Source organism: Thunnus maccoyii, chromosome 22 (genome assembly GCF_910596095.1).
Source record: "Thunnus maccoyii chromosome 22, fThuMac1.1, whole genome shotgun sequence".
NCBI lineage: Eukaryota > Metazoa > Chordata > Actinopteri > Scombriformes > Scombridae > Thunnus > Thunnus maccoyii.
In genome coordinates, this window is record NC_056554.1 from 21,871,409 (window position 1) to 21,889,714 (window position 18,306).

General features: G+C 35.3%; 1 protein-coding gene across 1 annotated transcript; it reads right to left on the reverse strand.

Annotated features, from left to right (window-relative positions):
- Positions 1 to 3,129: 3,129 nt before the first annotated feature.
- LOC121889385 lies at positions 3,130 to 6,020 on the reverse strand. Its single transcript, XM_042401296.1, has 2 exons — positions 5,678 to 6,020; positions 3,130 to 4,301 (listed from the first exon to the last, which is right to left on the reverse strand). Exon 2 carries the CDS (start codon positions 4,297 to 4,299, stop codon positions 3,382 to 3,384), a length of 918 nt encoding a protein of 305 aa, XP_042257230.1. The 5' UTR covers positions 4,300 to 4,301; positions 5,678 to 6,020; the 3' UTR covers positions 3,130 to 3,381.
- Positions 6,021 to 18,306: the final 12,286 nt, after the last annotated feature.

Below are 18,306 nucleotides of genomic sequence, written 5' to 3' on the forward strand. Positions count from 1 at the left end.
AATAGATAACTCTGCATCATGCATTTCAGTCATTCACTAGCCATAGCCTTGTGTAGCAGTTTCCCTTTCCCTCTTGTGTCTTGTCTGTAAAATGTTGTAGTTTTTAGTACTTGTAGCTGTGGTATTAGTAATAAATGTGTATGTAATTAAAGTGGACTTGTTTCTGTTTTCTTGTGCTTGCATCTCAGTGACTTAACCTTAAAAGACCTATATGCTTGCAAAATCATAATTAAGATTAATAACAATCATAATTCTAATTTACTTCTCTTGTGTGGCCAACAAGGAGGGCTATTTCCCTATTATTATACCTACTCTAATATGAGTTATATCACTGGATGAATAATTTCATGTTGGAGTTGTACACAATAATAATTCATAATTCCCACATAATATCATAAAGATATTTGAGTGCACAAATTCCTACAATCACATATAAAAACTAGAGATTAAAAAGAGCTTTACAATGAAAAGAAACAAAAAATATGTCAGTCATCTTGACTGTTTTGTTAATGTTGCTAATTTTGTTAATCATGGCACTTTATGTTTCAGTAACTGTCTGATATTGGTTGTTCAAACACAGAAACAATACTGCGTACTCAAGATTAGTGAGCTGCATTTCTGTGTGTGAGACAAGGCAAATTTGGAAAAGCGCATTAGTGCTCAGAAGAGCTGTAACTAGTTGTGATAAATTGGACTTTGGGATTTTGGGATGAACTGACAAACATTTCTGAGAATTTTGGATATAATGACTTTGGTTTTATTTACAGTTTTATCTATGCTTACATACTAACATGTACAGTATATTACCACTCAATGAATAGTCAGATCTGTCCTGAAAATAATATACGGCCTGCCAGGCTGACGAAATCCAGAAATTAAAGGATAGAATGCAACGTTGGGCTCAAGATAATAATATAACTCCTAAAGACTGATTAAATAGAAACTATTGAACTTTAACCTGAGTTTTATCAAATCTAGTTTATCTCTGACAATAAACAATAAATAAATATAAATATGTACATAAATTCATAAAACTGGAAAAGAGCTTAAATTATCTCCAGGTTTGTTGATTTTTATATTTTCAGATAAGTCGGAAGATTGCTCCTGTAACTCAAAATGTGAAAAGTTTAAGACAAAGCAGCAAGCCCTGAAAAGTTAACAGTTTGGGAGATTGCTAAATTTGCTTTGATTGTTGTTAAAGTCTTCCATGTTTTGTTTGTGCTGTCCACTCTTACATTTCGGATTTTGGTTTCGGCTCAAACATACAGATGTATTTGAGAAGCTGATGCTTCGAGTAAAGAATGAAAAAAAGTAGTAAAATCCTACGATTATAGTTTGTTTCATGGTGTCTTGAGCTGGTATACATCTCCTGAGGAGCAGCTTTCAAGAGGTGGCCAGTCAGAACAGACTGGTTAAAAATTGATCATAGGAAGAGCAGACAGTGATCTTTTTTTATGTTTTAATGGTTCTACTTTGGACAAGATATTTAAAGCACACTTAAACAGCAAAGATACATCATGTGCAACATTTACAAATTATCCTGCACAGTCCAAAGAAATTGTAATTAGACATCATCATTAATCATTCCTTGATAATAATAATAATAATAATAATAATAATAATAATAATAATAATAATAATAATAATAATAATAATAATAATAATAATAATATATTTTATTTATAGAGTTCTTTTCTAGGTACCCAAAGACACTTTGCATAAGTTAAAGGATCATAAAAAAACAAACAGAAAAATCCCCCTACACACTAAAATTACAAGAATCATAGGCATCACATTGACATTGAGAAGGCTAATCGATACACAAAGCCTTGACTTCATTTGAACTCTCCACTTAAATGAACACCAGACAGGATTTGATTATTCAATGTCAACAAAGACTGTTGCATTTTCGAATGAATGTGAGTCATGTAGGTCAGAACACCTGCGTGCTCTCTCTGTGCATCATTCTCGTCACAGCCAACCTGGTAGTTTGGTGGTAACTCTAGAAATTAAGTTTAATTGCCACTAATTTGTTTTGTCAAATATGGTCTGAGGTGAGTGTAAGTTCTGGATGGATTATGTTTGTCTAACACAGGCTTTGAATTGAGGTTTCTGTCTGATTTTGGGCTTTTGGTTAATAAACATATCCTGCCTCATGCTTCAAGTCACACACTGTCTTTTTTGATATTTAAACAAGACTGAAATATTTCCTCAAGCTTAAGTACTGTAAGTGCCAATATGTGACAATAAAAAAATGTTAATCATGTTTTGGTTACTATAAGTTGTAGATAATGTATTGCAACTGAACAGAAAATAAAATACATTCAATTTTACTGATAGGTTCAGTATGAACACTTGCAACATAATGAGGAAACAAAACGTTTTCTCACTATGTTGATAGAAAAACTTAATTCACGTGGCATTACGTTCCTTCTTGCTGTGGCAAATTAGTAGCATAAGACTTAGGAGACAGGGTTGTTGGTGGATATTTGTGCAAGTGCAAAAACAAAGCAATGTATAACTCAACCTGTGTTAGTTCCATGATGGGTCAAAATTGTGATAGTAGGAAAAGCACAGGTGTTACTAATGACATTAACAATGGCTCTGTTCTATTAAGGTTTGGTCAGATTTAGCTACTAAACTACTTGATTAGGTTTAGGGAAAAATTGTGGTTTGGGTTAAAATTACCACTACGATACGGTTAGAAGACCTTCATCTTCATGGTTACAATAATATTATTGTAACCATGCCTAACCTATGGCGACCTGCTAGCTCTGCAGACTTTGTCATCCTATATTAACATCACATTCATTACTTACTTCTTTGCTCCTGACTGACATTAGTCATAGTCATAACTCCCATAGCCACTAGAGGGCTTGGTTGCTTAAATATTAAATAATTAATATTGAATATTTGCTGTTTTAGGGCACTTGCTATAATGACTGATTCTGTCGTTTTCTTATGACAGTATCTCCCTGACAGTGTGCTAGTGGGCTAATACAAACCCAGGATCCTGAAACTAAAGCAGCTAAATGGAATTCAGACATAATTCATTTCCTTACGTGAGCTTTACTTTTCCTAATGTGACATGTCCAAATCACAAGAAAAAGGTCTGATGCAATGTAGTCTATTTTTCTGGACTCGCACATTAATGGTAATTTTCTGTTTCCAAATATGGTGCATTTTGACTTGACCTAGCATTCCCACCTGTTTTGAAAATTTCTCATCACAAATGCAAATTAAAAGCTCTCATAAATCATAAAACACTTTTCTTTTACTTGACACTAGCTGAACTTTCAGTGCCACAAAAAACAACTTTAAGGGGTTAGATTATTGGCTCCCAATAACCAACTGTTCTCTGATCTTTTAAGATAATTTAATCTATTGTGATCCTTGTCCTGATTCAGTGTTCTTACAACATGGTAGTTTTCCTGCTCTGTGTAGAAACAGCACAGGTAACACCAGACTGCTGGGTAGAGAGAACCAGGGTGTAGAAAACCATATAGCACACATCCCAGTCTCCTCCAGTGAGGTAAACAGGACAGTGGCGAGTATACTGTGGCCAAACCTCAACAGCAGCACTCCCAGTATGGCCATGATGGTATAGAAAGCCCTTAGCTTTGACTGGTGAACCTGCTGTCTGGACCCACCCCCTTCTCCTGGCCCTGGATGACTTAGAACACAGAGAACCGAAAGGCTGCAAAAACAGATGATAATTAAACTGAGGGCTGCGATACAAAAAGCGATGATGGTGTTGTACATTGTGTCTTCTATGAACATCAAACCTGTTGCTGCAAAGCACAGCAGCCAAACACAGCCAATGGTGATATTTCTAATTCTGATCCCACGTGCCTTCCTCAGGCCCAGGTAAGTGACGGGATGAACGACAGCCAGGTAACGTTCAACGCAGGTCAGGATGTGAAAGAACATCTGTGCGGATATGTTGATGTAGGAAAGGTAGAGACCTGGCATCATCATTTCTGGGATATCTGTGAGGACACCGCAACAGGTCAGGGTGAACCCTAAGATATTCATCAGCTCGGTGATGACCATGTGGTAGGTGAAGAGGTCTGAGTGGCTAATCACTGCGCCAGAGTGCTGTTGCCTCCATCGCTGGTGACCCAGGTAGAGGACGAGGATGCAGAGAGGGAGGATGAAGAGGATGCTGGTGATGGTGAAGGCAGTGATGGTGAAAGAGCCAGCTGTGGACCTGTAACACTTGAGCAGTATATTAAAGAGGCTGAGGGATGAAGGATGAGGATGGGGATGAAGAGAGGAATTAGACGAGTTGACTGACATGACTACGGCCAAGGGGAAGGGATAGAGTGAAAAAGAGAGAAAGATAACAAAATCAAAAGTAAATAAATATGACAAGAAGAAATAGTGGCTTATTGTGACTAAGAATTGCTAAAGCCATGTCCCAAATCCATACTACAAACTAATTCTACACTGGTTTTGAGTCTGTAGTGTGTTCATACTGAAAAAAGTGACAAAATAAAGTTACTATGCTGACGAAGAAAACTGAGATTTCATGTGTACTATTGATATACACAATCCTCCAACAGTAAATTTCACTAAAAGGGGCACAAAGATGCTTTATCCTACAGGTCCTTTAATTCTATATAAATTTCATGGAAATTTTGAGAGTAATTTGCAGGTATTCAACAGTTAACTTTTAGGATATTTTACAGAGAAGGTGGTGCACTTTAGTAAGAATTATTCGGAAAAACAGAATAAAGTGTTAAGTTGGTTTAGTTGTAATAAATTTGGGTACATACGTAGTTGTTAATTTGCAAACATTCTAATTTACTTTGAACTTTTTACTCCAACTGACAGAAAACCCTCACATCCTCCAGTTTCATGGATTTTACAGTGTGTGGTTTATTACAGTTTGTTGTTTTGTGTGTCAAACGATATACTAACAAATCAAGTTTTTTTCAATAATTTCCTAAAAGTAGCTGCAGTAACTTTTAATTCTTTGGACATTTCTTTGAGATGGTTATGTAATTTGGTAGTATATAGAAAATGTGCTTAATATGGAGTTTCATAAGAAACAACCTAAAATGCTTGTATGTAGTTTGACACGCAAAACTACACACTGAAAACTGAATATTTTCTATCAGTTAAATAATTATTATTAAACAATGTGTCTAATCATTAAGAACCTTGATTGGGCACTTACTAACTAATCTACATAACACTTTTTCCAGTGCTTTTACTATAATTTGTATCAAATTGTTTGTAAAAGCTTAATGTCTTTGAAGCTTAATGCACCCTGTCTGTAAAATGTCATAAAATTATCTTTTAAATATCTGCAAATTACGCAGAAAATTATAGAAAACATGAAAGCATGAGATGATAACATTTCTCCAGTAAAGAGACACACAGTACAGAATATGAGAAATAAAAACACATACAAAACCTGAAAAATACTATACAAACACTATATTTTTTTATCTGAAATCATTTGGGAGTCCCCTTAGACAACTGTTTTGCCTTTACACATGAAATTACTTTCAAAAGCCTTTTTAACTTCCAAAATTTTTCAAGGATATAAGTCTTTCAAACAGTATTTCAAACAATAAAACAACTGAAAAACAGATAGAATAAAGTTCACTGTCATAAGAAGAGTGTTTAGTCACTAAAAATATTAAATCTATCATTAAAATAGACTCACCTTATCAATGGTGATTATTTCTGACCTCTCTGATCTTCTGTCCACTGTGTGTCTGGAGTGTGAACTGGCGTGTCAAACACATCGCTCTATGTAAATCCTGGTGGATGAGTATGTGCGTGTCTTTTGAATGATTTGTGGGGATGTTTTTGATTGATGATTTCTGTTTTTGCATGTTATATAACCAGTAAACAGCGCTCTTTTCACTTTGCATTGCTTTTCATTTTATATCATTTTTCTCCTTTAAATTTGGCACTGACAGGTTTCAAAACAGGAACTATTGGGGCCTCAATAAGGACGCATCACTGTAATCAAAAATGTATTAGTCATATGTGCAGACATTGCAAACGTGTGATTAATATACACATAGACTACACATACAAACACATACACACAAACACATCTAAGGGTCATTATTCTGACAATTTTCCACTTTGTCCATTTTTTAGACATTTTATATATTATTATACTGGATAATTGATTGATTAGTGAACATAAATGACATTAATGTTATGTTTATACTTTAATATATTTAATCTCTCTGCTAACAAAGGGCAAGCACAAGGAAAACACAGTACACAATTAAAGTTTTATTGTCACCAAGTTTAATACAGGGCAGTTTTCCTCAAAAATTGACATTTTGGAAGTTTCACCACTGCAGACAGTCTTCATGAAATATATACACTGTGGGAAAATCAACCACGTTTCATTTGAGTCATTTCTACATTGAATTCCACTGTTTAGAAATGTACAGACTCTCAACTATCCCTCACATCTGTCCATTAAAGTGGATGTTTGAAAGGATTTAAATGAGCTGTAACTTAAAACTGGTGCTTATTCAAATCAAAAATATCACTGATACTAGAACACCTGTCTGTCTGAGTGTGTCACTTATTTTCGTAGATATTTTCATACCTGAACAATCTGAAACCAGACTTTTGTCCTGTCTTGAAATGTGTTAAATTTGGGAACAATCTGTCCCATGATCACCATTAAGATTTTTTTTTATTGCAATAATAATGTTATTTATTTATGTATCACTTATCAAAACCAGAGACTACAAAGTGTTTTAGAATGAAAAGAAACAGAAAAAACATGTCAGTCATCTTGACTGTCCTGAAAAAATATAATTAAAAACATCATCATTAATCTTTACTTATTAATGATAATGATTATAATAACACATTTTATTTATTTAGCACTTTTCAAGGTACCCAAAGATGCTTTGCATAAGTTAAAAGTATCATAAAAAACAAAAAAAAGAACCCAACACACTAAAATTACAAGAGTCATAGACATCACATTGAAATTGAGAAGTCTAATCAATACAAGAAGCCTTGGCTATACTTCATTTGAATTCTTTATTTAAATGAACATCAGACAGGATTTGAATAATCAATGTCAACAAAGACTGTTGCATATTCAAATGAATGTGCGTCATGTAGGTCAGAACACCTGCCTGCTCTCTCTGTGCATCATTCTCGTCACAGCCAACCTGGTAGTTCAGTGGTAACTCTAGAAATTAAGTTTATATACCAATAATTTGTCTTGCCAAACCTGTTATGAGGCAAAAGTTCATGGTATTACATTCCTTCCTGCTGTGGCAAATTAATAGCATAGAAACTTAATTTCTAGAAGACAGGGTTGTTGGTGGATATTTGTGCAAGTGCAAAAACAAAGCAATGTTTAACTCAACCTGTGTTAGTTCCATGATGGGTTAAAAATTGTGATAGTAGGAAAAGCACAGGTGTTACTAATAACATTAACAATGGCTTTGTTGTATTAAGGTTTGGTCAGATTTAACCACTAAACTACTTGGTTAGATTTAGGCAAAGATTGTGGTTTGGGTTAAAATTACTACTTCGTTATGGTTAGAAGACCTTCATCTTCATGGTTACAATAATATTATTGTAACCATGCCTAACCTATGGCGACCTGCTAGCTCTGCAGACTTTGTCATCCTACATTAACATCACATTCATTACTTACTTCTTTGCTCCTGACTGACATTAGTCATAGTCATAACTCCCATAGCCACTAGAGGGCTTGGTTGCTTAAATATTAAATAATTAATATTGAATATTTGCTGTTTTAGGGCACTTGCTATAATGACTGATTCTGTCGTTTTCTTATGACAGTCTCTCCCTGACAGTGTGCTAGTGGGCCAATACAAAACCAGGATCCTGAAACTAAAGCAGCTAAATGGAATTCAGACATAATTCATTTCCTTACGTGAGCTTTACTTTTCCTAATGTGACATGTCCAAATCACAAGAAAAAGGTCTGCTGCAATGTAGTCTATTTTTCTGGACTCGCACATTAATGGTAATTTTCTGTTTCCAAATATGGTGCATTTTGACTTGACCTAGCATTCCCACCTGTTTTGACAATTTCTCATCACAAATGCAAATTAAAAGCTCTCATAAATCATTAAACACTTTTCTTTTACTTGACACTAGCTGAACTTTCAGTGCCACAAAAAACAACTTTAATGGGTTAGATTATTGGCTCCCAATGTCACCAAACCCAATCCAGGGTTTTACTCAGTAACTTTAGTCAGTAACTGTTCTCTGATCTTTTAGGATACTTTAATCTATTGTGATCCTTGTCCTGATTCAGTGTTCTTACAACATCGTAGTTTTCCTGCTCTGTGTAGAAACAGCAGAGGTAACACCAGACTGCTGGGCAGAGAGAACCAGGGTGCAGAAAACCATACAGCACACATCCTAGTACCCTCCAGTGAGGTGAACAGGACAGTGGCGAGTATACAGTCGCTAAACCTCAACAACAGCACTCCCAGTATGGCTATGATGGTATAGAAAGCCCTTAGCTTTGACTGGTGAACCTGCTGTCTGGACCCACCTCCTTCCCCTGGCCCTGGACGAATTAGAATGCAGAGAACTGTAAGGCTGCAAAAACAGATGATAATTAAAGTAAGGGCTGTGATACAAAAAGAGATGATGGAGTTGAGTATTTTGTCTTCTATGAACATGAAACCTGTTGTTACAAAGCACAGCAGCCAAACACAGCCAATGGTGATATTTCTGATTCTGATCCCACGTGCCTTCCTCAGGCCCAGGTAGGTGACGGGATGAACAACAGCCAGGTAACGTTCCACACAGGTCAGGATGTGAAAGAACATCTGTGCATATTGGTTGAAGGAGAAAATGTACACATTTGGGATCATCAGTTCTGGGATATCTGTGAGGACACCGCAACAGGACAGGATGGACCCTAAGATATTTGTCAGCTCGGTGATGACCATGTGGTAGGTGAAGAGGTCTGAGTGGCTAATCGCTGCACCGGAGCGCTGTTGCCTCCATCGCTGGTGACCCAGGTAGAGGACGAGGATGCAGAGAGGGAGGATGAAGAGGATGATGGTGATGGTGAAGGCGGTGATGGTGAAAGAGCCAGCTGTGGACCTGTAGCACTTGAGCAGTATATTAAAGAGGCTGAGGGATGAAGGATGAGGATGGGGATGAAGAGAGGAATTAGACGAGTTGACTGACATGACTACGGCCATGGGGAAGGGATAGAGTGAAAAAGAGAGAAAGATAACAAAATCAAAAGTAAATCAATATGACAAGAAGAAATAGTGGCTTATTGTGATTAAGAATTGCTAAAGCCATGTCCCAAATCCACTCTACAAACTAATTCTACACTGGTTTTGAGTCTGTAGTGTGTTCATACTGAAAAAAGTGACAAAATAAAGTTACTATGCTGACAAAGAAAACTGAGATTTTCATGTGTACTATTGATATACACAATCCTCCCACAGTAAATTTCACAAAAAGGGGCACAAAAATGCTTTATCCTACAGGTCCTTTACTTCTATACAAATTTCATGGAAATTTTGAGAGTAATTTGCAGGTATTCAACAGTTAACTTTTAGGATATTTTACAGAGAAGGTGGTGCACTTTAGTACAAATCATTAGGAAAAACAGAATAAAGTGTTAAGTTGGTTTAGTTGTAATAAATTTGGGTACATACGTAGTTGTTAATTTTTGCCTAAATTCTAATTTACTTTGAACTTTTTACTCCAACTGACAGAAAACCCTTACATCCTCCAGTTTCATGGATTTTACAGTGTGTGGTTTATTACAGTTTGTTGTTCTGTGTGTCAAACGATATATTAACAAATTAAGTTTTGTCAATAATTTCCTAAAAGTAGCTGCAGTAACTTTTAATTCTTTGGACATTTCTTTGAGATGGTTATGTAATTTGGTAGTATATAGAAAATGTGCTTAATATGGAGTTTCATAAGAAACAACCTAAAATGCTTGTATGTAGTTTGACACGCAAAACTACACACTGAAAACTGAATATTTTCTATCAGTTAAATAATTATTATTAAATAATGAGTCTAATCATTAAGAACCTTGATTGGGCACTTACTAACTAATCTACATAACACTTTTTTCAGTTTTTTTATTATAATTTGTACCAAATTGTTTGTAAAAGCTTAATGTCTTAGAAGCTTAATGCACCCTGTCTGTAAAATGTCATAAGATTATCTGTTAAATATCTGAAAATTACTCGGAAAATTATAGAAAACATGAAAGCATGAGATGATAACATTTCTCCAGTAAAGAGACACTTAGTACAGAATATGAGTAGTAAAAACACATACAAAACCTGAAAAATACTATACAAACACTATATTTTTATCTGAAATCATTTGGGAGTACCCTTAGACAACTGTTTTGCCTTTACACATGAAATTACTTTCAAAAGCCTTTTTAACTTCCAAAATTTTTCAAGGATATAAGTCTTTCAAACAGTATTTCAAACAATAAAACAACTGAAAAACAGATAGAATAAAGTTCACTGTCATAAGAAGAGTGTTTAGTCACTAAAAATATTAAATCTATCATTAAAATAGACTCACCTTATCAATGGTGTTTATTTCTGACCTCTCTGATCTTCTGTCCACTGTGTGTCTGGAGTGTGAACTGGTGTGTCAAACACATCGCTCTATGTAAATCCTGGTGGATGAGTATGTGCGTGTCTTTTGAATGATTTGTGGGGATGTTTTTGATTAACGATTTCTGTTTTTGCATGTTTTATAACCAGTAAACAGCGCTCTTTTCACTTTGCATTGCTTTTCATTTTATATCATTTTTCTCCTTTAAATTTGGCACTGACAGGTTTCAAAACAGGAACTATTGGGGCCTCAATAAGGACGCATCACTGTAATCAAAAATGTATTAGTCATATGTGCAGACATTGCAAACATGTGTGATTAATATACACATAGACTACACATACAAACACATACACACAAACACATCTAAGGGTCATTATTCTGACAATTTTCCACTTTGTCCATTTTTTAGGCATTTTATATATTATTATACTGGATAATTGATTGATTAGTGAACATAAATGGCATTAATGTTATGTTTATACTTTAATATATTTAATCTTTCTGCTAACAAAGGGCAAGCACAAGGAAAACACAGTACACAATTAAAGTTTTATTGTCACCAAGTTTAATACAGGGCAGTTTTCCTCAAAAATTGACATTTTGGAAGTTTCACCACTGCAGACAGTCTTCATGAAATATATACACTGTGGGAAAATCAACCATGTTTCATTTGAGTCATTTCTACATTGAATTCTGTTGTTTAGAAATGTACAGACTCTCAACTATCCCTCACATCTGTCCATTAAAGTGGATGTTTGAAAGGATTTAAATGAGCTGTAACTTAAAACTGGTGCTTATTCAAATCAAAAATATCACTGATACTAGAACACCTGTCTGTCTGAGTGTGTCACTTATTTTCATAGTAATTTTCATACCTGAACAATCTGAAACCAGACTTTTGTCCAGTCTTTAAATGTGTTAAATTTGGGAACAATCTGGCTCATGATCACCATTAAGATTTTTTTTAATTGCAATAATAATGTTATTTATTTATGTATCACTTATCAAAACCAGAGACTACAAAGTGTTTTAGAATGAAAAGAAACAGAAAAAACATGTCAGTCATCTTGACTGTCCTAAAAAAATATAATTAAACATCATCATTAATCTTTACTTAATAATGATAATGATTATAATAATACATTTTATTTATGTAGCACTTTCCAAGGTACCCAAAGATGCTTTGCATAAGTTAAAAGTATCATAAAAAAACAAAAAAAAAGAACCCAACATACTAAAATTACAAGAATCGTAGACATCACATTGAAATTGAGAAGTCTAATCAATACAAGAAGCCTTGGCTATACTTCATTTGAATTCTTTATTTAAATGAACATCAGACAGGATCTGAATAATCAATGTCAACAAAGACTGTTGCATATTCAAATGAATGTGTGTCATGTAGGTCAGAACACCTGCCTGCTCTCTCTGTGCATCATTCTCGTCACATCCAACCTGGTAATTTGGTGGTAACTCTAGAAATTAAGTTTATATACCAATAATTTGTCTTGCCAAACATGTTATGAGGCAAAAGTTCATGGTATTACATCCCTTCTTGCTGTGGCAAATTAATAGCATAGAAACTTAATTTCTAGAAGACAGGGTTGTTGGTGGATATTTGTGCAAGTGCAAAAAACCCAAGCAATGTATAACTCAACCTGTGTTATTTCCATGATGGGTTAAAATTGTGATAGTAGGAAAAGCACAGGTGTTACTAATAACATTAACAATGGCTTTGTTCTATTAAGGTTTGGTTAAGTTTAACTACTAAACTACCTGGTTAGGTTCAGGGAAAGATCATGATCTGGGTTATAATGACCACTTTGTTACAGTTAGAAGACCTTCATCTTCATGGTTACATATTATTTAACCATGAAGGTCACTTGTTTTATTGACCCAACCATCTATCATGACCTGCTAGCTCTGCGGACTTTGTCAGTCTATATTAACATCACATGACTTTCTTTCTTGCTCCTGACTGACATCACTCATAATCATAACTCCCACAGCGGCCAGAGGACTTTGTTGCAAAACCAGGATCCTGAAACTGAAGCACTTATATGGAATTCAGCCATCGGTCATTTCCTTATGTAAGCTGTGCTTTTCCTAACATGAAATGTCAAAATCCCAGGAAAAACATCTCTTTACAGGGCCATTTTTTAAAATGCTGAAGCAAAGCCATCGCTAGTGCAGACGCAGCTGAAATGTAGTTATTTTTCTGATCTTGTACTTTCTTGTTTCCAAATTTAGTGCATTTTGATATGACCTAGCTTTCCCACCTGCTCTGACAACTTCTAATCATTATGTTTTTGATTTCTTTGGATAATGCACCCACAAATAGCTCTCCAAAATCATTAAACCCTTTTCTTTTACTTGACACTAGCTGAACTTTCAATGCCACAAAAAAAAGCTTTAATGGGTGAAATCATTGGCTCCCAATGTCACCAAACCCAATCCAGGGTTTTACTCAGTAATTATAGTCAGTAACTGTTCTCTGATCTTTTAGATACTTTAATCTATTGTGATCCTTGTCCTGGTTCAGTGTTGTTCTTACAACATGGTAGCTTTCCTGCTCTGTGTAGAAACAGCAGAGGTAACACCAGACTGCTGGGCAGAGAGAACCAGAATGTAGACAACCATAAAGCACACCTCCCAGTCTCCCCCAGTTGTGGTGAGGCATACAGTGCAGTGCTGAGTGTATTCTGCCCAAACCTCAACAACAGCACTCCCAGTATGGCCATGATGGTATAGAAAGCCCTTAGCTTTGACTGGTGAACCTGCTGTCTGGACCCGCCCCCTTCCCCTGGCCCTGGACGAATCAGAACATAGAGAACCGAAAGGCTGCAAAAACAGATGATAACTAAAGCAAAGACTGTGGTACATAATAAGATGATGATGTTGGGCATTGTGTCTTCTATGAACATGAAACCTGTTGTTACAAAGCACAGCAGCCAAACACAGCCAATGATGATATTTCTGATTCTGATCCCACGTGCCTTCCTCAGGCCCAGGTAGGTGACGGGATGAACAACAGCCAGGTAACGTTCCACACAGGTCAGGATGTGAAAGGACGTCTGTGCATATAGGTTGATGGAGTAAATGTATAAATTTGGCATAATAATTTCTGGGATATCTGTGAGGACACCGCAACAGGACAGGATGGACCCTAAGATATTTGTCAGCTCGGTGATGACCATGTGGTAGGTGAAGAGGTCTGAGTGGCTAATCGCTGCGCCGGAGCTCTGTTGCCTCCATCGCTGGTGACCCAGGTAGAGGACGAGGATACAGAGAGGGAGGACGAAGAGGATGATGGTGATGGTGAAGGCGGTGATGCTTAAAGAGCCAGCTGTGGAGCTGAAGCACTTGAGCATGAGATTATAGACGCTAAGGGATGAAGGAAGAGGATGAGGAGGATGAGAGGAATTAGAGGAGTTGACTGACATGACTACGGCCAAGGGGAAGGGATAGAGTGAAAAAGAGAGAAAGATAACAAAATCAAAATTAGATCAACAAGACAAGAGGAAATACAGACTTGTTGTGACTAAGAATTGCTAAAGCCATGTTCCAAATCCATACTACAAACTAATTCTAAACCGGTTTTACTATCGATATTCACAATCCTCCCATAATATATTACACAAAGGGGCACAAAAACGTTTTATCTTATAGGTCCTTTGATTACATACAAAATTCCTGGATATTTTTTGAGTAGTTCGAAGGTTTTTAGTGGTTAACTTTTAGGACATTTTAAAGAGAGGGTGGTAAAATTTAGTACAAATTATAAGAAAAAACAAAATGAGGAATTAAGTTGGTTTAGTTGTAATATATTTTGGTTCATACGTAGTTGTTAATTTGCAAAAATTCTAATTTCTTTAGAATTTTTTACTCCAACTGACAGAAAACCCTTATATCCTTCAGTTTCATGGATTTTACAGTGTTTGGTTTATCACAATGTGTAGCTTTTGTGTGTCAAATGATATATTAACATATTAGGTTTTTTTAGGACATTTCTTTGAGAGGGTTATGTAATTTGGTAGTATATAGGAAATGTGCTCATTATAGAGTTGAACGAATATAAGAAACAACCTAAAATGCTTGCATGTAGTTTAACACATAAAACTACATGCTGAAAACTGAATATTTTCTGTCAGTTAAATAAATATTAAGATCTAATTATTAAGAAATGTTGCAGCTACATATGAACACAAATATGATGACTTTTCACTTTTCTTTTTCTTATAATTTGTGGCATCCTGTCTGTGAAATGTTGTAAAATTAACTGTTAAATATCTGCAAATTACTCAGAAAATTTCCACGAAATTAGTCTGATTAGGATATAAAACTTTACCCACAAAGGAAATGGGAGAGCTGCAGCTATATTAGTCAAATAAAATACTTAACATTACATACATTAACTTGTGAGGCGCATCATGTAAGATAACGTAAGGTAGTTTCAGTGATGAAAATTGCACTGATGGTTTGTCATTTTCTTATATGAAAAAATGATGCTAGAAAATATGAAAGCATGAGATGATAATATTCCTCCAGTAAAGAGACATAAAGTACAGAATATGAGTAATAAAACCTACAAAACCTTAGCACTATTATACAAACACTACATTCTTAACTGAAATCACTTGTTGTCTCCCTGGACAACAATTTCGCCTTTACACATGAAATTACTTTCAAAAGCCTTTTTAATGTCTAGCATTTTTCTAGAATGTAAGTCTTTTAAATCATATTAAAGTTCACTGTCAGAAGAAGAGTGTTTAGACACTAAAAGTATTAAAGTTGTCATTAAAATATACTCACCTTATCAGTGGTGTTTATTTCTGATGTCTCTGATCCTCTGTCCACTGTGTGTCTGGAGTGTGAACTGGCAGATCAAACATATAGCTATATGTAAATCCTGGTGAGTGCGTGACTGTTGAAACATTTGTGGGGTGTTTCTGATTGATTATTTCTGTTTTTGCATATTGTGTAACCAGTAAACATTGCTCTCTCCTTTTGCATTGCTTTTCATTTTATATCATTTTCTCCTTTATATTTGGCACTGACAGGTTTCAAAACAGGAACTATTGGGTACGGACGCATCACTGTAATCAAAAATCTATTTGTCATGTGTGCAGACATTGCAAACATATACTGTATGGTTAATATATACATAGACTACACACACAAACACATCTGAGGGTCATTATTCTGATATTTCATTATTTTAGGTATTTTATATGTGATTATACTATACTACTATACTACTATAATTGATTGATTTGTGAACATACACTGACATTCCTGTTATATATATAGATAGGTGACAAATTAAAGGAAAAACCAACACAAAATGTCTTAGTAAGGTGTTGGGCCACCACATGCCACCAGAACAGCTTCAGTGCATTGATTCCACGAGTCTCTGGAACTCTGCTGTCACTCTGTCAGTCCAAAATCTCCCATAGGTGTTCAAATGGGTTGAGATCTGGTGATTGTGATGGCCATAGCATATGATTCACATCATTTTCATACTCATCAAACCATTCAGTGAGCCCTCATGTTCTGTGAATTAGGGCATTGTTATCTTGGAAGAGACCACTCCCATCAGGATAGAAATGTGTCATCATAAGATAAAGGTGATCACTCAAAACAACTTTGTATTGATTGTAGGGGTCAAGCATTCAGACCTGTAATGGTTTTTCCTTTAATTTGTCATCCATGTGTATATACTTCTATATTTATTTTGTACTTATATTGTTCTTTTCTGCCATCAAAGGGCTGTAAACAAGCAAGCACAAGGAATAATTCTTTACAGTTTAAATGGTCACCAAGTTTTTAATACAGGGCAGTTTTCCTCAAAAACTGACACTTTGGAGAAATGGTTTTCATCAGACAGGCCACACTTCAGAAATAATGCATGAAGAGAGATTTCTACAAGTTTTACCACTGCAGGCAGTCTTCATGAAAGATATACACTGTGGTAAAATCAACCAAGTTTCATTTGAATTATTTCTACATTGAATTCTGTGTACAGGTTTTAAATGAGCTGTAACTGGTGCTTATTCAAATCAAAAATGTCATTAAAACCAGAGCACCTGTCTGAGTGTGTCACTTGTTATCTTTATACTTGAACAATCTGTAAACCAGACTTTTGCCCAGTCTTTAAATGTGTCAAACTGGGGAACAGTTTGGCCCATTAAGAGTTAAGAGCTAGTTTTTTTACTGCAACAATAATGTCATTTATTTATGTATCACTGATCAAAACCAGAGATTACAAAGTGCTTCACAACGAAAAGAAACAGAAAAATATGTCAGTCATCTTGACTGTTTTGGTAATATTGCTAAATTTGCTAATCATGTCATTTTATGTTTCATTAATTGTCTGATATCTGATTGGTTGTTCACAACACTGTGTACAGTGAGCTGCATTTCTAAGTATGAGACAAGGCAAAATTGGAAAAGTCCATTAGTGCTCAGCAGAGCTGTTATTGGTTCTGATAAATTGGACTTTGGGATTTTGGGATGAACTGAGAAATGTTTCTGAGACTGTTGGATATACTAACATTGATTTTATTTACAGTTTTATCTACACTTACATACTAACATGAACAGTATTACTCGGTGAGTAGTCACATCTGTCCTGAAAATATTATCCAGCCTGCCAGACTGACTTAGTGACAAAGTCCAGAAATAAACAGATAGAAGGCAACGTTGGGCTCAAGATAATAATATAACTACTAAAGAGTGATTAAATAGAAACTATTTAACTATAACCTGAGTTTAATCAAATCTAGTTTACAGTAAAATGCTCTACTCTGATCCTTGTCCTGAATCAGTGTTGTTCTTACTCACAGCAGTTTTCCTGCTTGGTGTAGCAGCACAGAACTGGTGCCAATAGAAGGAGTTGAACCTTGATGAACATCTTGATATGGGATGACAAAACATTGCCAAGGGCACCTTTTATGAGATTCAGGGGCAGTATAAGACATTTATAATGAAGTTAGACATAACTGGGTAGTGCTAACAGAGGTGGTCAGAAAATGGTTTCTGCAACGATCAATAATTCGCTCACTGAAGCTAAGTTACTCCAAATTTATCTTTTATGGAAAATTCAACTTTGGTGAACTGTGACACATTAATTCCCATTCATTCATTGACAAACTGCAGAAAGTCTTGATGGGATGAGATCAAAATTTGAGGCAACATCTAATTTTCCAATTTTTTTTAATTATGTGTCTAGAAATTTTATAATAGCACAATATATTAGAACTTCAACAGGTGACTGACGGAAAATTAATCAGTAACTATTTTGATAATCTAAAAACAATTGATTTTTTTTGTAATTTTTTAAGCAAAAACACTAAAAATTTGCTGGTTGCAGCTTCTCAAATGTGAGGATTTGGGGGGGTCTGAAGAGGAGGGTGGGGAAAGGAAGAGAGAGGGTGGATATAGTGGGGAAATGTGGAGGAGTTGTCAAAGGAGAGAAAGGGAAAATACAGAAATCAAATGGAGACATATGTTTTATTATCGTTATAAAAACAGTTGTGTAGTTTCTAATCTGCATGTGGATTTGCATCAATATACATATGATGATAAATACGTAAATCCTGGCATTATTAAGACTTTGCACAAGTATAAACTATGCAAAGTTTCAAAACATAAAAGACCAATGAGTTACACCACCTATTACTACTTTTTCTTCCCAAATATTCAC